The following is a 25,954-nucleotide window of genomic DNA, read 5'->3' as shown; positions in this document are numbered from 1 at the left end:
AATTAGGACTGGAAAGAAACAAAAATGAAAGTAGTATGTTAATTAGGTGAAATTACAGGTAATTTTATTTTAAAATTAAAATGTGTGATTAAAAAGAAACTTAAAATTTAGGCTTTTCAAACATTGAATGTCACATGATATTCTTCAGAAGGCTAATGTTTTCCTTTGTACTCCCATATTAAACTTATTTTCAGAATAATTGGAACAGCTAAAAAAAGCAGAGTTACTGGTGTGTTGTAAAAGCTATGTTCATGATGAGAAATAACTAGCCGACTAAATTAATTCTTTGTCTCAGTCTTTATAGAATAAGATGTTAGGGAAATTTCCATTTCCAGTTTTTCCATTCAAACTGACATGGTTTGAGAACAAATACTTGTAAATACATTGGATATTTTAATTTCTTAAATCTTGTATCTTAGAATATCTGAACTCTATGATAAAATTATGATTTAAAATATCAGTAACTTTCACCATCTGTGATGCCACATAAAATGATGAAAGTTACTGATCTATTTCTTAGGCATCATCAAGGTTGAGAACCATCAGCTTAAACTATATGTAAGAACAATTGATGATTTGGGAGCAAAGTACCTTTTTCTGTTTCTTTAAATTATGTTTTACTTATTACAAAGTCATGAATCTACCCTAAGGAAATAATCATGGATATGTTCAAACATTTAGTCACAAAGGATTGTGTATAATAGTACAGTAAAAGAGAGGCCAGCCTCGGTGGCTCACACCTGTAATCCCAACTCTTCGGGAGGCCAAGGCAGCCAAATCATCTGAAATCAGGAGTTTGAGACCAGCCTGGACAACATTGAGAAACCCCGTCTCTACTAAAAATATAAAAATTAGCTGGGCATGGTGGTGTGCACCTGTAATCCCAGCTGCTCAGGAGGCTGAGGCACGAGAATCGCTCAAACCTGGGAGGCAGAGGTTGTGGTGAGCTGAAATTGTGCCACTGCACTCCAGCCTGGGCTACAGAGAAAAAAATAGAGAAAGAACACCTAAATGTCTAATAAAATGATATTGAGTAATTATAGAATATTGTTACAATGGAATATTATCCCATTAAATGATAATGAAGATTTCTTAATGATATGGACATTGTTTACAACCTTTGGTCAAATAAGAAAAGCAGGTTATGAAACAGAGTAGTTACATTTGTGTTTCTCTTTGTATCTTTAGGTAGACATGTAGACAGAGAGACAGATACTTTTAGAAAAAGGTTTGGAAGGAGATAGACAAATATTAACAGTGGTTGTGTCTGGGTGGTAGGATTACTTGAGACTTTTAATTTCATCTTTTTGTCTTACCTGTAATTCCATTAGTGAAGGTACATTACATTTGTAAGTTTTTTAAATGAACATTGTTTTAGAAGAATTAAAAACTGTACATAGAAGCAAGTTATTTAAAATTGAATTGCTCAATTAATGCCTTTAAAGTTTGACTTAAATTTAGCAGTAGTACTTAACTAAAGCTAATAGAAACTCTCAAAGATTTCTCAAAAACAAAATCAAAATTCTGTATCAAATAGGAAAGCAAATAATAATGATGTTGTGTTCTGAATTTGAATGCAATGAAAAATGAACTGACCAGTTTTCTAATCCACTTGCTGATTCAAGCTAAAAAAAAAGTCTTTTCATTTAAAAAAAAATCACCTATTGAATAATGTCTCACCAGTGAATAGAGATTATTTTTGCAATAAGGCAATTTCAGTGGATGTGGTTATCATGGGATAATCACACCCCTGGGGTACAGCCTTGTGCCTGTAATCTCTCAGGAGTGTAATTATTTCATGATAACCGCACCCCCTGGTGTTGCATTATTTCTATTATGAAATTCTTGGTTTAGTATATAAAGTAACTTACTTTGATCACTGGAAACTGCAAGGTGCTGTTAGAATGTTCCAGCTGTGAGGTTTACAGAGACCAGCTATAAGATTTACTTCTCCTTTGCAAAGTTAAATTAGGCAATCAAAATGCTTCTTTGGGCTAAAATGGTTTAGAATATCTTTTCTACTGATAAGATCATCTTAACTTTATAAGTTTTCATCCACTCCAGATACTCAAAATTATATGTAAAACTTGTAAGCTTCAGTGCTGACTGAATTTTTATAAAATATTTTTATACTACAATACAATTAAATGGCCAGCCCACCTGGCTTTTATCTATATTCTATAGCCCTTATTCTTATCATTGACTCAACATCTGTCAGCTACTTGTGTTTTTAATGTATATTTAAATTAAACATTTTTAAATCCACAGTGGGATATATCAACAGCAAGTTTGTTTTCTTTTAACAACTTTTTTGGACTATAATTTGCATACCATACAATTTACCTATTTGAAGCATACAATTCAATGGCCTTTAGTATATTCACAGAGTTATACATCCATCACCACAGTCAATTTTAGAATATTTTTGTTACCCAAGAAAGATACCCGTTAGCCCTCACCCTCTAGTCCCCAGCCTCAGGCAACCACCTAATTTTTTCTGTCTCTATAGATTTGCCTACTCTGGACATTTTATATAAATAGAATCATATAATATGAGGGAAAGAATGTGGTTTTAATACCATTTTCTTTGCCTTTGAATTTCACAATGTAATACAATTAAAACCACTGATACCTGCCCCACATTCGTCCATGGAGTATTTTTCTTTTCTTTTCTTTTTTTTTTTTTTTTTTTGAGACGGAGTCTCGCTCTTTTGCCCAGGCTGTAGTGCAGTGGCGTGATCTTGGCTCACTGCAAGCTCCACCTCCTGGGTTCACGCCATTCTCTCACCTCAGCCTCCCAAGTAGCTGGGACTACAGGCGCCTGCCACCACACCTGGCTAATATTTTTTTTTTTTTTTTTTTAGTAGAGACAGGGTTTCACCGTGTTAGCCAGGATGGTCTCGATCTCCTGACCTCATGATCCGCCCACCTCGGCGTCGCAAAGTGCTGGGATTACAGGCGTGAGCCACGGCGCCCAGCCCATGGAATGTATTTTTCTGTGATGCTTAAACACATACACACAGCAGAGTGCATAGTCTTATAATAATTAAAGCTTCTAACCCACAAGGGGATAAGAATTTGTGTATAGGTACCTATAAAGCAAATTAATGTTAGTAAGATTGTCAAAATAAATATAAAGCAAAATTCTATCTATTAAGTAATTCTTTTCCCCAAGCAAACAAAGATTTTGCACATCTTTCCATGTTTGAATTGCAGATTGATTTCTTCAAGAAGCAAACAGGTAACACTAAACAGTCACTCTGGGCGAGGTGTGGTGGCCCACACCCATAATCTCCTCACTTTGGGAGGCTGAGAGGGGAGGATAGTTCAAGACCAGCGTTTGAGACCAACTTTGGCAACACAGCAAGACCCTATTGCTACAGAAACTTTTTATAAATAAATAAACAGTTACTGTGTAGGAAAGCTAGACCTAGGGTTGCTGGGAGTGCTAGCTCTCCTTCAGCCTGCTTCTCAACCACCCATTATGCCCGCCATTGAACTCAGCTCTACACCAGCAGTGATAGTGGATGAACCAGCCCTGAAACTCTAATGCAGGCATGCCTTGTTTGATCATGCTTCACTTTCTTGCCCTTTGCAGATGCTGTGTTACAAATTGAAGGTTTGTGGTAAGCCTGTGCTGAGCAAATCTATCAGCACCAGTTTTCCAACCGTATGTGCTTACTTTGTCTCTGGGTCACATTTTTGGTAATTATTGCAATATTTCAAACTTTTATTATTATATCATTATGGTGATCTGTGCTCAGTGATCTTTGACATTACTATCGTAATTGTGTTGAGATGCCGCAAACTGCACCTATAGAGGATGACAAACTTAATGGATAAACGTTTTGTGTATTCTGAATACTCCACCCACTGCCTCTTCCCTTATCTCTCTCCCTTTCTTCAGGCCTCCCTGTTCTTTGAGACACAATGATATTGAATTTTGGCAATTAATAACCGTACAATGGCCTCTAAGTGTTCAAATGAAAGGAAGAATCACACATCTCTCACTTTAATCAAAAGCTAGAAATGATTAAGCTTTATAAGGAAAGCATGTTGAAAGCTGAGATAGGTAGAAAGGTAGGCCTCCTACACCAATTAGTTAACTTGTGAATGCAAAGGGAAAGTTCTTGAAGGAAATCAAAAGTGCTACTCCAGTGAACACACAAATGAGAAAAAAGTGAAACAGCCTTACTGCTGATATGGAGGAAAATTTAGTAATCTGGATAGAAGTTCAAACCATCCACAACATTCCCTTAAGCCAAAGCAAGGCCCCAGACTCTCTTCAACTCTGTGAAGGGTAATAGAGGTGAGGAAGCTGCAGAAGAAAAGTTGGAAGCTAGCAGAAATTGGTTCATAAGGTTTAAGGGAAGAAGCCACAACCCTAACAGAACTGCAAGGTGAAGCAGCAAATGCTGATGTAGAAGCTGCAGCAAGTTCTCCAGAAAATATAGCTAAGATAATTGATAAAGGTAGTTACACTAAACAACAGAGTGTACATTAGAGTTCACACAGTGGAACATTTAGAGTTCCAATGTAGATTGGAAAAAGATGCCATCTACGACTTTCATAGCTAGCAAAGAGAAGTCAGTACCTGGCTTCAAAGCTTCAAAGGACAAGCTGACTCTCTTGTTAGAGGCTAATGCAGCTGGTAATTTCTGAAGCCAATGTTCATTTGTCATTCTGAAAATTCTAGGGCCCTTAAGAATTATGCTAAATCTACTTTGCATGTGCTCTGTAAATGGAAGAACAAAGCCTAGATGACAGCACATCTGTTTACAGCATGATTTACTGAAGATTTTAAGCCCATTGTTGAGAATTGCTGCTCAGGAAAAAAGATGCCTTTTAAAATCTTACTGCTCATTTACAATGCACCCAGTGACCCAAGAGCTCTAGGGACAAAGACCAGCCAAATTCCTTATTACACAGCAGTTGTATTTTAATTTTCCTTTTTAGAGACAGGGTCTCTGTTGCCTGAGCTGACATGCAATGGCACAGTCATAGCTCACTGTAGCTTCAAACTCCTGGGCTCAAGCAGTCCTCCTGCCTTGGTCTCCCAAAGTGCTGGGATTACTGATGTGAGCCACCGTACCCAGCCATTTTCTTTAGTTCAAAATATATATTTTTTTATCTTTCTCTTGAGACTACTTTTTTGACTCCTGTGTTTATTTATAAGTGTGTTTTTAGATCTCTAAGTATTTGGGGATTTTCCAGCTATCTTTCTGTTACTGATTTCTGGTTGAATTCCATTATGGTCTGAGAGCATGCTTTGTATGATTTCTATTCTTTTACCTTTGTTAAGGTGTGTCATATGGCCCAGAATGTGGTCTATTTGGTGAATGTTCTATACAAGTGGGAGAAGAATGTATATTCTGCTGTTGTTAGAGGAAGTGTTCTATTAATGTTAGTACATCCAGTTGATGGATGGTACTATTCAGTTCAACTATATCCTGCTGATTTTCTGCTTGCTGGATCTGTCAGTGACTGATAGAGGGGTGTTGACATCTCCAACTATTATCGTTGATTTGTCTATTTCTAAAAACATTTATGTCTGTTTTTGCCTCATATATTTTGATGCCCTGTTGTTAGGCACGTACACATGGGATTGTTGTGTCTTCCTGGGTAATTGACCCCTTTATAATTTATGTAATGTCTCTCTTTATCCTTGATGATTTTCCTTGCTCTGAAATCTACTTGTCTGACATTAATATAGTTACTCCAGCCTTATCAATTAGTGTTAGCATGGTATATCTTTTTCTGTCCTTTTAATTTATCTGTGTCTTTATTTCTAAAGTAGGTTTCTTGTGGACAACAATAACATATAGTTGGGTAGTTGGGTCTTGTTTTTTTTAATCTACTCGAATAGTCTTTTTTTTTTTTTTTTTTTTTTTTAAGAGACAGCATCTCTCTCTCTTGCCCAGGCTGGAGTGCAGTGGCGAGGTCATAGCTCACTGTGGTCTCAAACTCCTGGGCTTAAGCTATCTTCCCACCTTAGCCTCCTAAGTAACTAGGATGACAAGCATGCACAATCATGCCCACCAAATTTTTTTTTGGCGGGGGACGGAGTCTCGGTCTGTTGCCCAGCTGGAGTGCAGTGGCATGATCTCGGCTTACTGCGACCTCCTCCTCCAGGGTTCAAACGATTCTCCTGCCTCAGCCTCCCAAGTAGCTGGGACTACAGGCACCCACCACCACACCCGGCTAATTTTTTTGTAGTTTTAGTAGAGACGGGGTTTCACCGTGTTAGCCAGGATGGTCTCAATCTCTTGACCTCGTGATCTGCCTGCCTCGGCCTCCCAAAGTGCTGGGAATACAGGCGTGAGCCACCGTGCCCAATGCCCAGCTAATTTTTTAAAAACTTTTTGGAGAGACAGGCTCTCACTATGTTGCGCAGGCTGGTCTTCAATTCCTGGCCTTCTGCCTTGGCCTCCCAAAACACTGGGATTACAGGTGTGAGCCACCACACCCAGCCTCTGTCTTTTAATTGGTGTGTTAAGACCATTCTTATCAAAAGCAATGATTGAAATAGTTGGATTAATATCTACTATATTTGTAATTGTTTTCTATTCATTACCCTAATTTTTTGTTTCATTTTTTTGTCTCTTAGTTTCTGTTTTCTCTGGTTTTAATTGAGCATTTGATAGGAATCCATTTTATCTCCTCTTTTAGCATATTAATTATACTCTAAAAATTTTTGTAGCGATTGCCCTAGAACCACTTTTGTATGTATGCCACAGTTGTAAATATGAATTTACAACTAATCTAAGTCCACTTTCGAATACTATACAACTTCATGGTTAGTACAGGTATCTCATAACAGAGTAACCCAATTCCTGTTGTACAACTGAATAGCTCCCTCACATCCCTTATAACATTGCTGCCATACATTTCATTCACACCTAAGCTGTAATACCCGGTATATTGCAGTTTTCATTATTTTGAACAAACTTGTCTTTTAGATCAGTTAAGAATATGAAAAATAAAAGATTGTATTTTACAAACTTTGTTTCTTTCTCAAACATTCTGCTTTTCTTTATGTAGATCTGAGTTTCTGGCTTATATCATTTTCCTTCTCACTAAGGAACTTCTTTTAATATATCCTTCAAGACAAGTCTACTGGCAAAAAATTCCTCCATTTTTGTTGTCTGAGAAGGTCTTTATTTCTTCTTCACTTTTGAAGGACACTTGCACTAGATACTAAATTTCTTCATCTTTGATTTTTTCACAGTGTGAATGTGATATGCTTAGGTGTAGATTTTTTGGTATTTATCTTTCTTGGTGTTTTCTGGGCTCTGGATATGTGGTTTGGTATATATCATTAGTTTTGGGAAATCCTCAGCCATTGTTATTTCAAATATTTCTTCTGTTCCTTTCTCTCTATTCTTCTATTATTTCCATTATACACATGTAACACCTTTCATAATTGTCCGACAGTTCTTGAATATTCTTTTTCTTTTCTCTCTTTCCAGTTTGGGAAGTTTCCACTGAGATATCTTAAAGCTCACTGGTTCCTTCCTCCTGAGGAGCCTGTCAAAGGCATTGTAAATATGAATTTACAACTAATCTAAGTCTGATAGTGTTTTTGATTTCTAGCATTTCTTTTGATTCTAAGAGTTTCCATCTCTTTGCTTACATTATCCATCTGTTCTTGCATGTTGTCTAGTTTTTCCATTAGAGCCCTTAACATATTAATCTTAGTTATTTTAAATTCCCAGTCTGATACTTCCAGAATCTCTGCCATATCTAAGTCTGGTTCTGATGCTTGCTTTTCTCTTGAGACTGTGGCTTTTGCTTTTTGGCATATGATATGGTTTGGCTGTGTCCCCACCCAGATCTCATCTTAAATTCCCATGTGTTGTGGGAAGGACCCAGTGGGAGGTAAATGAATCATGGGGACAAGTTCTTTCCCATGCTGTTCTCGTGACAGTGAATACGTCTCATGAGATCTGATGGTTTTAAAAAGAGGAATTCCCCTACACAAGCTTTCTTTCTTTGCCTGCTGCCATCCATGAAAGCCGTGACTTGTTCCTCCTTGCCTTCCACCATGATTGTGAGGCTTCCCCAGCCACATGGAACTGTAAGTCCAATTAAACCTCTTTCTTTTGTAAATTGTAAGTTTGGGGTATATCTTTATCAGCATGTGAAAACTAATATAGTAAATTGGTACCAATAGAGTGAGGAGTTGCTGAAAAGATACCTGAAAATGTGGAAGCAACTTTAGAACTGGGTAACAGCAGAGGCTGGAACAGTTTGGAGGGCTCAGAAGAAGACAGGAAAATGTGGGAAAGTTTGGAACTTCCTAGAGACTTGTTGAATAGCTTTGACAAAAATATTGATAGCAATATGAACAATAAGGCCCAGGCTGAGGTGATCTCAGATGGAGATAAGGAACTTGGGAACTGAGCAAAGGTGACTCTTGTGTTTTAGCAAAGAGACTGGCAGCATTTTGCTCCTGCCCTAGAGATTTGTGGAAGTTTGAACTTGAGAGAGATGATTTAGGATATCTGGCGGAAGAAATTTCTAAGCAGCAAAGCATTCAGGAGTTGACTTGGGTGCTATTAAAAACATTCAGTTTTTTAAGGGAAGCGGAGCATAAAAGTTCAGGAAATTTGCAGACTGACAATACGGTAAAAAAGAAAATCCCATTTTCTGAGGAGAAATTCAAGCCAGCTACAGAAATTTGCATGAGTAACAAGGAACCGAATGTTAATCCCCAAGACAATGGGGAAAATGTCTCCAAGAGCATGTCAGAAGTCTTCATGGCAGCCCCTCCCATTACAGGCCCAGAGGCCTAGGAGGAAAAAGTGGTTTTGTGTGCCAGGCCCAGGGTTCTGTGCTGTGTGCAGCCTAGGGACCTGGTGCCCTGTGTCCCAGCCACTCCAGCCATGGCTGAAAGAGGCCAATGTAGAGCTTGGGCTGTGGCTTCAGAGGGTGCAAGCCCCAAGCCTTGGCAGCTTCTATGTGGTTTTGAGCCTGTAAGTGCGCAGAAGTCAAGAATTGAGATTTGGGAACCTCCACCTAGATTTCAGATGTATGGAGATGCCCAGATGTCCAGGCAGAAGTTTGCTGCAGGGGCAGGGCCCTCATGGAGAACCTCTGCTAGGACAGTGCAGAAGGGAAATGTGGGGTTGGAGCCCCCACACAGAGTCCCTACTGGGGCACTGCTTAGTAGAGCTGTGAGAAGAGGGCCACCGTCCTGCAGACCCCAGAATGGTAGATCCACTGACAGCTTGCACAGTGTGCCTGGAAAAGCTGCAGATGCTCAATGTCAGCATATGAAAGCAGCCAGGAGGGAGGCTATACCCTGCAAAGCCATAGGGGCTGAGCTGCCCAAGGCCATGGGAACCCACCTCTTGCATCAGCGTGACGTGGATGTGAAACATGGAGTCAAAGGAGATCATTTTGGAGCTTTAAGATTTGACTGTCCTGCTGGATTTTGGACTTGCATGGAGCCTGTAGCCCCTGTGAAAACAAAGGGGCCAGTTTCTCTCATTTGGCATGGCTGAATTTAGCCAATACCTGTACTCCCACTGAATCTAGGAAGTAACTAACCTGCTTTTGATTTTAGAGGCTCATAGGCAGAAGAGATTTGCTTTGTCTTGGATGGAACTTTGGATGTGGACTTTTTTTTTTGAGTTGATGCTGAAATGAGTTAGGACTTTGGAGGACTGTTGGAAAGGCATTATTCATTTTGAAATGTGAGGATGTGAGATTGGGGAGGGGCCAGGGGTGAGATGATATGGTTTGGCTGTGTCCCCACCCAGATCTCATCTTGAATTCTCATGTGTTGTGGGAGGGACCCAGTGGGAGGTAATTGAATCATGGGATCAAGTCTTTCCCATGCTGTTCTTGTGACAGTGATTAAGTCTCACGAGATTTGATGGTTTTAAAAAGAGGAATTCCCCTGCACAAGCTCTCTCTCTTTGCCTGCTGCCATCCATGTAAGACGTGATTTGCTCCTCTTTGCCTTCCACCATGATTGTGAGGCTTCCCCAGCCACGTGGAACTATAAGTCCAATTAAACCTCTTTCTTTTGTAAATTTCCCAGTCTAGGGTATGTCTTTATCACCAACATGAAAACAGACTAATACAGCATACCTTATAATTTTTTGTTGAAAGCTGGACATGGTGTATCAGGTAAAAGGAACTGAGGTAAACAGACCTGTAAGGTGAGGTTTTATGTTTATCTGGCTAGGCCTTAGACTGTGTCTACTGTTTGCTGTCACTGTAGATGTCAGAGGCTAAAATTTCCTCTGGTGTCCTTGTTTTTGTCTGCTCTTTAGCTTTCCCAAAAGACTCCTCTTTCAGTATTAAGGGTCTGAGCCTTGCAGTTCTTTCATTTTTAATCCCCTGATATTATACAGGAATGCTCCTGATGTGGTAGTAAGATGTGGGAGAGAAGGAAGCATTCTCTTATTCTATGATTAGGTCTTAGTCTTTCAGTGAGCCTGTGCCTGTGGGCTGTAACCTTCACATGTGCTTCTCAACTTTATTTTCCCATGTAGGCTTGGCTATGGTGACATAGTTGCCCTTGAGAGTAAGCATTTGTTAAGGAAAACAAAATGCTCTGGGTATATTTGGAAATGATTACTTTTCCCTTCCCACTGATGGAAGGGAAGCACACGGAGATTGTTCTTTGGTCTTCACAATGAGAACCTGGTGGAGACTCTGGAAATAAAACTCATGAAAGGGGGCTCTACTATGGTTGGGCCTCTAGGAGCTTTTATCTGTCAAGCTAGTCCATGCTCAGCCTCCAACAATTAGTCAAATTACTCTAAGTATTCCTACCAATGGCTGGCTCCAGCAGTAGTTTCTCATTCCAGCAAGCTATAATACTCTGTATTACCTGTCTCTCCAGTTTTCAGGGCAGCGGTTTGCCTTGCGACCTCAATTCTCTGATAAATGTAAGATTTTTTTTTTATTTTTTTTTTGAGGCAGAGTCTCGCTCTGTCACCCAGGCTGGAGTGCAGTGGCGCGATCTCGGCTCACTGCAAGCTCCACCTCCCTCCCGGGTTCACGCCATTCTCCTGCCTCAGCCTCCTGAGTAGCTGGGACTACAGGCACCCATCACCATGCCTGGCTAATTAAGATTTTTAAATTTTCTGTTTTTTCAGCTTTTTTCTTGTTATGAGAATAAGAGGACTTTCAAGCTCAAAATTATAAAAGCAACAAAAAGTGAATAAACATTGACTCCAAATTTGTTAACATTTATTTCATATTTTACTAATTGAGTTTTGGATTTTTCAGTTTAAGTTATTATATATTTATAGTTACTTTGCCATAATTTTTCGTTTTTGTTTTGTTGAGAAAAGGTCTTGCTTTGTCCGCCAGGCCGGAGTGCAGTGGCACAGTCGCAGCTCACTGCAGCCTCGACCTCCTGGGCTCAAGCAATCCTCCCATCTCAGCCTTCAGAGTAGCTGGGACCACAGGCACATACCACAATGCCTGGCTCATTTTCAAATTTTTTTGTAAAAAAATTTACAGGCTCTCACTATGTTGCCCAGGCTAGTCTCAAACTCCCAGGTTCAAGTGTTCCTCTGGCCTCGGCCTCCCAAAGTGCTGGGATTACAGGCATAAGCCACAATGCCCAGCCCTGCCATAATTTTTTTAAATTTAGCTAATTTTTTCAAATATTTGGGACTGAGTAGACAGGATAATATGGTAAATTTCATGATTGAATAAAAGTAAATTTCAAATTAAAAATAATGTCACCAGATACACTATACATATACAAAATTGCTTTAAAAAAAAATAAGAATTGCCTAAGTCTGAGTTCTAGACACACCACAAATGGGTAAAATATGATAGGGACTTAATGTCTCAAATGTTTCTATCCAATCTTGTTTACACTATAGTTTTTAGTGTGTTCTAACCATATGAAAATGAACAATTTAAATTAAGGAAGTTTTATTTTACACTTCCTGCAAAGATTTGTTTGTGTGTCAGTGTTCTTCTTGCCTAATTTTTCCTAATTCTTGATTTAGTTTTTCTTGAAGAATGCTGCACTAAGCCATGGTACTGATAGACGGTTTTTGCAAGAAGCGCTGCACATGCTTCTCCTCCATCTTTTCATAAACCTTTCGTGTTGAAGGCATTTTTGTTGCTTGGGAACACATTTGGGAAATTTACCAAAATAATTGTCTGATCATAATATTTGCTAGGAAGACAGCTAGGAGCATACCAGAGGAACTTCCTGTAGAAAGAAAGATGATAAACTCAGTTGCCCTTCTGGCAATCCTACCTGAATCTGTTACAGATCAGTTCCCTTATGCAACTCCTTGAAGAGGTGAAGTCCTACCAGGATAGCTACTCATAGCCCTGCATCTAATGGCAGACTTCTTTTTAATCCTCCAACATAATTCTACTGCAGAAAAACATTTGTGTTACCAGAATTTTATTAAAGCTAAACTCCTAAAACAGGCAGATATTGAAACTAGTAAATAAAGAACTGAACTCAAAATAAAGAGGTGAAGTTAGGCACCATTTCCCTCTTTTATAATATATAGTTGATCGTAGTTGATTGTACTTGATTATAATTAATTATAAGTCTCTACTTTATAATATGTAGGTGATTTGATATTGAAAATTTTTTTATGCAAGAGGAAGCTAGTTAGTTGAAAAGAAACACTGGCCTATTAACAAGGTATTTTAGTAAAACTTGTCCAGTCATAGTGCTTCAAAGGTCACAATGATGCTCCTTATTAGTACTTCACATTTTGGCTATTTTATTTTAGGTATTACCAATGGTTAAGTCATTTCAAATTATTTATACACATTATTATAATTTTGTAATTAAATTTGTTGTTAGCATGACTATTCCTTGAAATTTTGTTGACTTGAAAAAATTAATTACAATCTTGTTCTGTCAGTAAATGACCCTGCTGGTGTTAAGGGCATGTACTAGTGGAGGGTACACCTCCCATAATCTCAAAGGGGTATTATGATTCTCCAATCACAGTCATAACTCTCTTTTACATGACTCTTCCTATTACCATCATTTCATCTACTCAAGGTCTATCAGCTTCAAGTAAAGAAATTAGCTTGTGATTACCTGAGAAGAGAAGAATGAATGAAATTTAGTTCACTCAGTAAATATTAATTCCTCTACCCAAATCATACTTAATGAATTTAACACAAACCCCCATGTTTCACTACTGGTTTAGTGAGTGAGTGAATGGAAAGGCTTTGCTAACTATTCTAAACATTACCGTTTATAATCTCTTCTGAATGTATAATAAAAATTTATAATTTAAGTCTTTCCTATCAAATAATTTTCCCCAAAATATTATAAACTTGAAGGCAAAAAACAAGTTCTCTCAAGTATTAAGGAGATAAAATAATAAACTCTCAATATTACACACTAATTTTTTAAAAATTTATTTATTTATTTTACTTTAAGTTCTAGGGTGCATGTGCACAACGTGCAGTTTGTTACATATGTATACATGTGCTGTGTTGGTTTGCTGCACCCATTAACTCATCATTTACATTAGGTATTTCTTCTAATGCTATCCCTCCCCCATTCCCCCACCTCATAACAGGCCCCAGTGTGTGATGTCCCCTTTCCTGTGTCCAAGTGTTCTCATTGTTCAATTCCCACCTATGAGTGAGAACATGTGGTGTTTGGTTTTCTGTCCTTGCGATAGTTTGCTCAGAATGATGGTTTCCAGCTTCATCCATGTTGCTACAAAGGACATGAACTCATCCTTTTTTATGGCTGCGTAGTATTCCATGGTGTAGATGTGCCACATTTTCTTAATCCAGTCTGTCATTGATGGACATTTGGGTTGGTTCCAAGTCTTTGCTATTGTGAATAGTGCTGCAGTAAACATACGTGTGCATGTGTCTTTATAGTAGCATGATTTATAATCCTTTGGGTATATACCCAGTAATGGAATCGCTGGGTCAAATGGTATTTCTAGTTCTAGATCCTTGAGGAATTGCCACACTGTCTTCCACAATGGTTGACTAGTTTACGCTCCCACCAACAGTGTAAAAGCGTTCCTATTTCTCCACATCCTCTCTAGCACCTGTTGTTTCCTGACTTTTTAATGATCGCCATTCTAACTGGTATTACACACTAATTTTTTAAACCATTTTCTATGTTATATACTTGGGATATGTAAGTTTGAATTCCCTATGTGGAGGTCTTCTCATAGAGAGATATATAATGTATAGATATAATGAGTGGCTACAGTACCATAGTCACTCAGTAATCACTGTTTATGGATTTAAAATCTCTCTTTTTTTTTTTTTTTTAAGTAAAATGCACTGGTCTTAAATGTAGAGTTTGAATTTGACAAATGTATACACCTAGGTAACCAACATCCCTGACAAGATACAGAGCATTGCCATCACCCTAGAAAATGCCCTTCTGTCCTTTTCCAGGCTGCCTTCTCCTCCCACAACCATTTTTCTAATTCCTAATCCAATATATTAATTTTATCTGTTCTTGAGCTTCTTATAAGTGAAATCATACAGTAGGTACTCTTTCGTATCTCATTTCTTTGATTCAACAAGTTTTTGAGGCTCATGGGTACCTAACTTTTTAAGAGCATTCATATTCCCATAACTCATTTAAAACATAATGCTAACTTCTGGGCTGGGCACAGTGGCCCATGCCTGTAATCCCAGCACTTTGAGAGGCTGAGGTCAAGAGTTCGAGACCAGCCTGGCCAATATGGTGAACCTTGTCTCTACTAAAAACACAGAAATTAGCTGGGCATGGTGGCGTGCACCTGTAATCCCAGCTCCTTGGGAGACTGAGGCAAGAGGATTGCTTGAACCTGGGAGGCAGAGGTTGCAGTGAGCTGAGATTGTGCCACTGCACTCCAGCCTGGGCAACAGGCTGAGACTCTGTCTCAAAAAATAATAGTAATAGTAATAATAATGCTAACTCCTAATACTTCAGGTTCATCACAGCACAAATGATTTTTTGTAGTCTTGTAGGGCTATGAATTAACTATTACTGCCAGATGTATCATCACTAAAATATTTGCATATAAATTAAGTTGAAAATATAAGTAATTACATATAAGTCATATATCTTTATATTCATTCTAGGCCGGGCACGGTGGCTCACGCCTGTAATCCCAGCACTTTGGGAAGCCAAGGCTGGTGGATCATTTGAGGTCAGGAGTTCGAGACCAGCCTGGCCAACATGGTGAAACCCCGTCTCTACTAAAATACAAAAATTAGCCGGGTTTTGTGGCCAGCGCCTGTAATCACAGCTACTGGGAGGCTGAGGCAGGAGAATCACTTGAACCCAGGAGGTGGAAGTTGCAGTGAGCTGAGATGATGTCATTGCACTTCAGCCTGGGCGACAGAGCAAGATTCCCTCTCAAAAAAAAAAATAAATAAATAAAAATAAAATATCTTCATTCTGTAAGGCAAAGTTTCTAATAAACAGTGATTTTTTTTACTAGCATACAATAAGGACAGTTTCATATTTCTTAGCCTTTGTGTACTTTCCAGACACATAGACTAAAACGAAATGTTTAATTTTTCCTTTACATTGTGTGTTTCAGTAGACATCAATTAGCTGTCTTCAGTATGAACTTGGGATAAGGGCAATAAGAAACCCTATTGTTTCCAGCCTCCACTAAGGTGAACTGGCAGTGTGTCAGGAAAATTCCCAGTATGGAGCAGTTTTATTACAATTCAGTACAGTTGGTTCTTGCATAACCTTTAGAAAATCATACATAAAACATTCTCATCTATATAAATAAAAATCACCCACACACTTTATTAATAGCTTTGTTCACTTTTTTCCTGGGTGTTATGCTGCATGTTCCTACTGAGCCCCTTTTTTTAGTCTTTTTAAAAGATAACTTTAAGCTTTCTTAAAAGCAGAAAGGTTATGGTAATATTAGTAATCAAATATAAGTGTAAGGTAATTCTTGATAAATCCCATTAGACACATATCTCCCTCCTGATCACATACTCTAACTAGTGTCTAACTGTCCTTTTTACATTTAGTGACAGGGACTGGCTTATTCACTAGATATAGCCAATTTAACTTTAGGAAAGAAAAAGGGACAGAAGATTGTACTTTCTTTCATTTGTGATAATGTTGGGGTTTATTTTAAAACAACTTTTATGGTTATATTACTGTTAGTTTGACTGCAATAAATACATGGGAAAGTGATTACAAGAACATACAAGTAGTCTTGGCCTCCTTTTTCTTTAGCTAGAAACATGTTTTCATTAACCAGAAGTGTATTTTTAGGTGTCATTTTCCTAAATCCAAACTTTACAAAACTTGCCTTATATTCCCCCAAAGTATGTGGTATAAAATATCAAAATAATTTAATAATAAGCCTCTAGACTTAACTATTAACTACCAATTTATAGGAAATATAAGAGCTAGAGAAACATGTTAAATGGCATCACTGTCCAGAATGTGGGAAATCTACAGGACAAATTACCCAATTTCTTTAACAAATGAATAACAATAGGGAGGGGAAGATAGGTAAATATTTTAAAGAGATCTATAAATCAAATAGAATATGTGGACCTTGTTTGTATCCTAATCTGAACAAACCAACTGTAAAAAGATACTTTTGAGACAGTTTGAGAAATCTGAATATTGACTATTTGATGACATTTTAAAATTATCAGTGTTGAGAGGCATAATAAAGGTATTGAGGTTGACATTTTATTTAAAATATTCTATAAAAAAATAAATTTGGAATGACAAAATATTGTTAATTGTTGAAGCTATGTGATGTAGGTTTGCAATTTTCCATAGTATAAAGTTAAATTAAAACACACACACATACACACAATGAGAAGGGAAAAAAAATAGATCATCACTGTAATAGGAAGCAAAACTATATTCACTTTAGGGTAGCAATTTAGTTTCAGCCAATAGTGGCATCCTATAAATTAAGTACATAATGTGTTAAATTTGGGAGAAGGAGAGACAGGCCAGTCGGTCAGTCTGTCCTCTTTCCTTCCCCTTCCCCTTTCCTTCCTTCCTTCCTTCCTTCTTTCTTTCTTTCCTTCTTCCCATCTATCTGCCTTTTTTTCTGTCTTTCTTTTGACAGGATCTCACTCTGTTGCTCAGGCTGGAGTGCAGTGGTGAGATCACAGGCTCACTGCACCCTCAACCTCCTGTGTTCAAGTGATCCTCCCACCTCACCCTCTCTAGTAGCTGGGAGTATAGGCATGTGCGCCACCACGGCCAGCTAATTTTTGTATTTTTTGTAAAGACAGGGTCTCACCATGTTGCCCAAGCTGGTCTTGAACTCCTGGACTCAGGCAATCCACCTGCCTTTGCCTCCCAAAGTGCCGGGACTACAGGCATGAGCCACTGCGCCTGGCCAGGAAAGGCATTTCTAATTCAGCCTTACCTAACCTACAACTCACTGCCCCCTTTTCTCCTACTTAATACCATAAAATTGTAGGTGATAATGCATTGTTTGAAAAGAATGATGGGCCAGGGGCGGTGGCTCACGCCTGTAATCCCAGCACTTTGGGAGGCCGAGGCGGGCGGATCACGAGGTCAGGAGATCGAGACCATCCTGGCTAAAGAAAAGAATGATGAACTTCGAATGGAGCAGATGGACCTAGTGTTTGCAGTGAAACACAAGTGTCTTTGACTTCAGCTTTAGTCTCCCTCCTATGCCATTTGTGGCATTCCCCTGGGACTGCCATACTATAATTGTGGAGTCAGTTGTATGCCATTTCCTCATAGACAGAACTTTTGAGTTTATATATTATTCTTTGATAAAATACCTATTTTACAACAGGACATTCTTTTTTTACCTTTCATTGTTTTTGTTCTGTAAAAATGAATACTCTTAGTGAGTAGATTAAGCCCTTTACACACATAATTTTGTGTGGCATAATTTACCTTCTAGGAATTTTTTCTTTCCTGAGACTCGATTTCATGGTATTTTTCTAGTAGAGCCTGGGTCTAATCAGAACATGGAACTGTACACAATTGGTATTTTGATACTTATCCATATCACAGCAAAGAAAAGTTTGTAAAATAAATGAATGTTGAAAGCAGTTTCTTCAGTGGACCTGCTTTTCTAAGTGGGAACATTGATTTTCATGCTGTGAAGGCTTGGCTGAGATGATCTAGAAAGGAGCCCTCACAAATCTGCATTTTAGAACAAATGCCTTCTTTCTGAATTCTCTAGTATTATTCTACCATGACAAATTTAAGAATAAGCCAAACAATTTTTAAGATCCAACTCCAGCTATAATTGAAATTATTAAGGCACCATACATAAAAGTAGTTATTTTGCATTTGAACGTATTTGTGTAATCTATTTTATCAACATATCTGTAATTATCTATTTTATCAACCAAATTTTGAGTTCTCAAAAGATCTGGAGTCATTTCTGTCAACGTAACTCTACATAGCCTCTGTCATAATAATATGAAAGTAGAAAGATACTTGCTAAATATATCTTGATTAAACCTGACTTGTTTCATCTCCTAAACCTAGAACTTTAAACCCAGAACTTTGGTTGATAGGAGAAGGTTTAAGTACAAAAAAATATGTGAATAAGACTGGATTGTGAAAAGTATTACTACTAAGAGCATTTTTTTGAATTATGAAAAGTACCATAAGATAGTGATGGAAGTTGGATAGTGGCCGGGTGCAGTGGCTTACAACTGTAATCCCAGTACTTTGGGAGACCTAGGCAGGTGTATTATTTGAGCTGAGGCATTCAAGACCAGCCTGGGCAACATGGCAAAACCCTGTCTCTACCAAAAATATATATATATACACACATATATAAAATATATATACATATATAAATTATATATACATATAAAATATATATTATATATAAAATATATATTATATATACATATATTATATATACTATACATATAATTATGTATTATATAATATATATTATATATAAAGTATATTATATATATTTTATATTATATAATATACATAATATATATTATATATACATATATAATATACCTTATAAAAAACAATTTCTTATATAAGAAAGTTGAATAGCTACTGGTAAAAATAATAGTTGTTACTCTTTATTAAGTACTGTTTGTCGAGCACTTCACTAAGCACTGTATTTACAGTCATACATTGTGAAAGTGCTAAATTTATATACTACACAGTTTTCAGTTGGCGTTTTTGAAAAATATAAATGCTAGCAGAGTAATGATTGTTTAATAGTCTGTATAATCTCTGTAACACTGGGGAAATACATCATTTTCTTGAAGTAGTTGGAAGTACTGTAAAGAAGGCATGCTTTCTATAACATCTTATTAAAATTACCCATCTTGTGATGAAAACTGATGAAATTAGTATAACCTCTCATCATGATGGCCAAGCTTTGTGACCCTTTATTGGAGTGGTTTTTATTCTAATTATTAACAAGTTTGGTGTCTGAATTCATTCGATATCTAATAAAATTGTTGACAAGGAAATATAGTTTTGACACTTCAGAAGAGACATTTTCTACTTTATAAAATTAAGTTCCTACATGTGAAATTTGAGAAGCCACCAAAGTAAACATTCTATTATTCATTTAAAGCTCTTAATTGAGCCGGGCGCGGTGGCTCACGCCTGTAATCCCAGCACTTTAGGAGGCTGAGGCGGGCAGATCACGAGGTCAGGAGTTTAAGACCAGCCTGACCAACATGGTGAAACCTCGTTTCTACTACAAATACAAAAATTAGCCAGGCGTGGTGGCGGATGCCTGTAATCCCAGCTACTCCAGAGGCTGAGGCAGGAGAATTGCTTGAACCTGGGTGGCGGAGGTTGCAGTGAGCCGAGATCACGCCACTGCACTCCAACCTGGTCAACAGAGCAAGACTCCATCTCACACACACACACACAAAAAAGCTCTTAATTGTATGAGCACTTCTGTGCCATTTAGAGGCAACCAGCATTAATATTTAAAATTCAATTTTATTTAAGATTGTATTATCAATATTAGCAACCAGACTGAATAATTAAAGGGCCATTAAAGTAATACATAGGAATTAAAATTTTTGTATAGAAGAAAAAAATTAAAAACCCTCTTGGTTTTAAAATGAAATATTAATATAAGACAGGTGTTTTTGTTTGTTTTTAACTAAATAAGCCTTTTTTTCCTAAAACTATGCCATCATTAATAACTTCCCCCATATTCCAATAATAGACAGTTTTTTCCGATCATCTCCCTAGTACCTAGGGCAAACTTTCAGTTGTTCTTGGCAATATGAATGGAATGGTAAAGCCCGGAAAGTCCAGTAAAATATATTATCTTATAACTGAGTTTTTCTCACCAAATTTTTAACCACATCTGCTATTGACAGGTAAACAAATTTGAACTGATTGCCTTTTGCTTTCCATGATAACATGCAGGTGAGCGCGCAAATAAGTGGTAAAAGACCAACGAAGCAGTAAAAAGGAATAGACAAAGTATTTAACCAGAAAACTAAAGAACTCATCTCTGAATATTTTTCTATCCCCCTACCCTCCCTTTTGAACTCCTTTTTGGCAGTAACTGTCTCATTCTTCCTTAAATGACAGACACATCAGCTGGAGTAGTTCATTTAAGCCAGTGTGGGTGATTTAGGCTGGCAACTTTAAATAGCTGCCATGAAATGTTGTCATTAGTTTGCTATCTGCAGGGAAAACAAAATGAAACAGGAATATACAAAATGAGATAAGAGTCTCTCTTACCTTGCATATAAACCTTATGTTTGAGGGTAGGGGGCAAACCTTTTAAAAAAATTATTTATTTATTTATTTAGAGACAGGGTTTTGCCATGTTGGCCAAGCTGGTCTTGAACTCCTGGGCTCAAGTGATCCTCCCGCCTCGGCCTCCCAAAATGCTGGGATTACACACATGAGCCACCACTCCCAGCTGAAAATTTTTAAAATTTATTGTTAGTTCATATTTGGGAACCAAAAAGCTCACTTTTCAGTCTGAGATTTTGCAAAAGTGGAAGTGTAGTATAAAACAATATAAAACATACATACCAATAGCCAGCCTAAAACTGCTTGTTAGCAACCCAAGCTAGTAATTAAAAATTTCAAAATCTGGGAATAAAAGCAAGATTAATTAAAGTACTTGGTGGTTACCCATAGGGGTGTGTGTGTGTGTGTGTGTGTGAGATTAGCAACCACTTTGCAATGTATTCAGTATTGTTATTTGACAAATAAGGATGAGGAATTTTGAATTGGAAATAAGGATAATAAATTCCTCATGTACCTTTAAAAATACATCTTTTAAATGAACTCTTACTGAGAGAATAACTACTAAAAGTTTAATTGTAGTTTTTTATTATAATATTTTGCTTTGATTTTATACTAAAAACTGCCAACCAGATAACATCTAAATGTATCTTTTTCAATATGAAAGAGTTACATAAGAAGACTCCCCTTGCACGTAAAGAAAAATGCAATTATTTTCTATTCTGAATCTCCAGACTGCTGTTTTAGAAAATCATATCTGATTATTTGCTCAGCAGAAGATTATTGAGTTGATTTAGCTGTGATTTTACTTAACAAAGCTTCAACTGCATTCCTACTGTGGAGTCCGAAAAAGGTAGAGAGATATAAATGATACATTCAAACTGTGATTTTTGTGAACAGGGCCATCGATGCACCCCTCGGAGCTAATAGCGGAGATGAGAAACAGTGGGTTTGCACTGAAACGAAATGTACTGGGGAGAAACTTGACCGCAAATGATCCATCACAGGTAATGATCTTTTTATCAGTAAGCTGAAAATGTCTATAAATCTAAATGTGATTGCTTGTGAATTGCTACTTAATGTTTTCCAATATGCATATATCCATAGGAAAGTAAGATAGAGCAAAGAAAATGCCCAAAATGTATTTTGATTTTGCTTTATTATTTTAATCTAAATGAGAAATTGTTTATAAACCTGTATTTTAATAAATGAAACTGCTCCTCTGAGTTTATGTGGATAAAATATCTAACTGAACTGGTGATGAGTTTGTTGGTTTTTCCTTCCTGCTAACTTACCCCTGATATGACATTAAATAGAACCAATGGTTAGAAGTATGTAAAAACCCCTAAAAATTGTAGAAAATATTTTAAACTTATTTATTTTATTAAACTATACATAGATCCAGAAAATGATTGAGTTTGAAGGGCTATATTATTATATATTTGATAATGTGCTGTTGAAATTATAATAAAAGCTAAAATTGTAGATATTTTGACATTCCTATAAAACTCATAATCTTCTTTTTTATATTTCATTAAATTAAAAATAAAGTATTTAAACTGGCAAGTGTTAACATTCAAGAGATAGAGAATGGAAGTCATGCTCTAAACATTTTATCTGTGTTTGTCTATCATCCTTTTCCTGGAAAAGTTTCCTAATGCTGGCAAAGCAGTCATGTTAACCTCTTAGTGCTGTATGAACCACTTCGGCAGGGAGACTACAAAAAATTTTTTTAATTCTCTCCCACTTCCCAATCCAAAATGTCATATTCATCTACAGTGTGTCCCTGATACAAAACTTATTTATAAATGTTTTCTTTTTTATCTGCTAACTACCTTGTCTTGAAATCTAGCAATTTAATGATATCTTTGTTGACTCAGGAGTATGTTGCAAGTGAGGGTGAAGAAGATCCAGAAGTTGAATTTTTAAAGTCACTAACAACCAAACAAAAACAGAAACTTCTCAGGTAATTTAAAAGTATATATTTAATAGATTTATTTTTTCCTTAGTATTCATCTCAGTATCGTATTCAACTCTGATCCTAAGAGCTCATGAAGGTACTTAAACCATGCATCACATTTATTGATTGTTCTTCACCCATAGCTAATACAATTTTGTCTGTCTTTTCAGTAACATGGAAATGAGTGTAAGATTGTATACTCAGATTATACCACAAAACTATTGCACTTTGCAGAATGTTTAATTTAGAATTAGACTTATTTATAGCTTTTACTTTTCAAAACAGATTTGTATGTATCTTCGCACACAATTTGTTCTTAGGAAACATTTTTGGCCTTTTTTTAATGTTTTGTAAAATTTTATGAGAATGCAGCAAGAATGCTTAAATTTAAGGTAAACATGAATTTTGTTAAACAGACTACCTCCAAATTAAAAGAATCCAAGAAATGTCTGCTGGGTCCAACAGAGGGAGCTCATGATGCTTTCAGTATGTAGAGTTTTGAGAATGGCTGGACAGAGCCTAGAGACTTATTTTCAGAGTAACTCAAACATACCATATAAACAAGTTATTTCTCCAAGAATGTGAAGTACTCTTTAGAAATTGAGAATGTTTTAATAGGATTGTCCTATTTATAAAACTAAACAATTGTTGAAAACAAGTATTAACTATATTAGTTTATAAAACCAGTATTTCAAAAGTTTAATGTGTACTCTTACTCAGAATTTCTGGAGAATATTCTCTTGAGTTTTGATAATGTTGATTAATATTTACATACTATAAAATAGTACATAAAATTAATTTTTCATCTGATTATAGCTATATATTTGCTTTTATACTAGTTCCAACTGATGTTACACACCTTTCACAGTCTTTCTTTAGCATGACCATTTAAAGTGCTATATAATTTCAACTCAGTAAGAATTTAACAAAAAAGTAGTCATTACTATTGACGTATAGTCAGAAAATTAGCTTGATGCATTTAATTTTTTAATTTAATGTGTTCATGCTTTGAATAATTTTAAAGGAAGAAAATGAGTTGTCATTTAGTAAACAATGCGTTCATATATGGATACCAGTTTTTTTTGTTTTAATTTTGTTTTTCTTTTTTTTTTTTTTTTTTTTTTTTAAAGACAGAGTCTCACTCTTTTGCCCATGCTGGAGTGCAGTGGCATGATTTTGACTCACTGCAACCTCCGCCTCCCGGGTTCAAGCGATTCTCCTGCCTCAGCCTCCTGAGTAGCTGGGATTACAGGCAGGTGCCACCATGCCCGGCTAATTTTTGTATTTTTACTGGAGATGGGGTTTCACCATGTTGGTCAGGCTGGTCTCGAACTCCTGACCTTGTGATCCGCCCACCTCGGCCTCCCAAAGTGCTGGGATTACAGGTATGAGCCACCGCACCCTGCCATGGATACGATTTTTAATAACTTCTAAGAAAATATATTGTTTGTTCATAACTTACAGTTGATGAAATAACTGTTTTTCACACAGTCTGTTACTGTTTATTTCCCAATTACAGGAAATTAGATCGACTGGAGAAGAAAAAAAAGAAAAAAGATAGAAAAAAGAAAAAGCTTCAGAAGAGCAGAAGTAAACACAAAAAACATAAGTCTTCTTCATCTTCCTCCTCCTCCTCCTCCTCCTCCTCCTCCTCTTCCTCTTCCTCTACTGAGACTTCAGAAAGCAGTAGTGAGAGTGAGAGTGACAATAAAGAAAAAAAAATACAAAGGAAGAAAAGAAAGAAAAACAAGTGTTCAGGGCATAACAACAGTGATTCTGAAGAGAAGGACAAGTCTAAGAAGAGAAAGCTTCATGAAGAACTTTCTAGCAGTCACCATAACCAGGAAAAAGCCAAGGAAAAGCCCAGGTTCTTAAAACACGAGAGTTCTAGGGAGAACAGCAAATGGAGCCATTCTGATTCTGACAAAAAGTCCAGAACCCGTAATCAGAGCCCAGAGAAGAGAGGCTCTGAAAGAAAGGAGGGGAGCAGCAGAAGCCACGGCAGGGAGGAAAGGAGCCGGAGAAGCTGGAGCAGAAGTCCTGGTAGTTACAAGCAAAGGGAGATAAGGAAACGGCCACAGCGAAGTCCCGATGAAGAGCAAAGCAGAAGAAATGACACCAGAAGCCATGGCACAGACTTGTACAGAGGAGAAAAAATGTACAGAGAGCACCCAGGAGATGCACATACTAAAGTGACACAAAGAGAATGAAGCAGAAGTAGAGAAGAAAGACTGTATGTGACAATTACTTGGGAATAAAAATATCTCCACTTTTTTATTGAATACCTTTAGCAAGGGCTAAATTATGTACTATTGTCTTTCTAACAAAAAAGCTCAATTTTAATTTTTCATCTCTAGACTGTCAATTCAAATACAAAACTACATGAGTACTATAAGAATGAATTTTGCAAATATTTGTAAGTAAGCTATTTTGGGGCTGTAGAAATATTTTCTGTTGGTAACTGTTTCTTGTTCCCCATACCAGATAAAAACTGCATATAACTCTGTGACATTTTCTTTGTTCTGAAACATCATTAAAAGAATGACAGTATACTGAATGGGTATAATTTAATTTTTTCAATTCAAATTTGTTATTCTAGGATTTGAATTTGGTTGAAGTGAATTGTAATAATTATTATTCAAATTCATTAGTATAAATTAAACAAGGATTAATAAATCTTTAAGACTTTTAAGCCCCCTTTAGGTGTTTTGTTCTATAGAATAAGCTGTTTACATTTGGATAATATTAGTTTTCTGTGCAGGTATACAAATTACCTCAAACTTAAAACAGTCCAACTGGGCCAGGCACGGTGGCTTATGCCTGTAATCACAGCACTTTGGGAGGCCCAGGTGGGCGGATCACCTGAGGTCAGGAGTTCGAGACCAGCCTAGCCAACATGGTGAAACCCCCTGTCTACTAAAAATACAAAAAATTAGCTGAGCATGGTGGCATGCACTGTAGTTCCAGCTATTCGGGAGGCTGAGGCAGGAGAATCGCTTGAACCTGGGAGGTGGAGTTTGCAGTAAGCCGAGATTACGCCACTGCAATCCAGCATGGGCGACAGAGTGAGACTCTGTCTCAAAAAAAAAAAAAAATTAGCCAGGCATGGTGGTGCGCACCTGTAGTCCCGGCTACTCAGGAGGCAGAGGTGGGAGAATCGCTTGAACCCAGGAGGCGGAGGTTGCAGGGAGCCAAGATCACGCCACTGCACTCCAGCCTGGGTGACAGAGCAAGACTCCATCTCAAAAACAAAACAAAACAAAAAACAGTCCAACTGTATTAACAGTTCTGGAAGTCAGAAGTTTGACATGGGT

The 25,954-nt window shown here is 37.1% G+C and overlaps 1 protein-coding gene across 1 annotated transcript in view; it reads left to right on the top strand.

Annotated features, from left to right (window-relative positions):
- CIR1 (corepressor interacting with RBPJ, CIR1) overlaps window positions 1-25,332 on the top strand; it is a 47,538-nt gene extending 22,206 nt beyond the window's left edge. Inside the window, exons 8-10 of the mRNA XM_024243278.3 lie at window positions 21,581-21,687; window positions 22,561-22,646; window positions 24,160-25,332. Of these exons, the coding sequence (XP_024099046.2) occupies window positions 21,581-21,687; window positions 22,561-22,646; window positions 24,160-24,850 (884 nt within the window). The 3' untranslated portion in view covers window positions 24,851-25,332. The remainder of the gene's footprint in view (window positions 1-21,580; window positions 21,688-22,560; window positions 22,647-24,159) is intronic.
- Window positions 25,333-25,954: the final 622 nt, after the last annotated feature.

Source organism: Pongo abelii, chromosome 11 (genome assembly GCF_028885655.2).
Source record: "Pongo abelii isolate AG06213 chromosome 11, NHGRI_mPonAbe1-v2.0_pri, whole genome shotgun sequence".
Lineage (NCBI taxonomy): Eukaryota > Metazoa > Chordata > Mammalia > Primates > Hominidae > Pongo > Pongo abelii.
The sequence above is the reverse complement of the archived record's forward strand: the minus strand, read 5'-3'. Positions and strand labels throughout refer to the sequence as shown.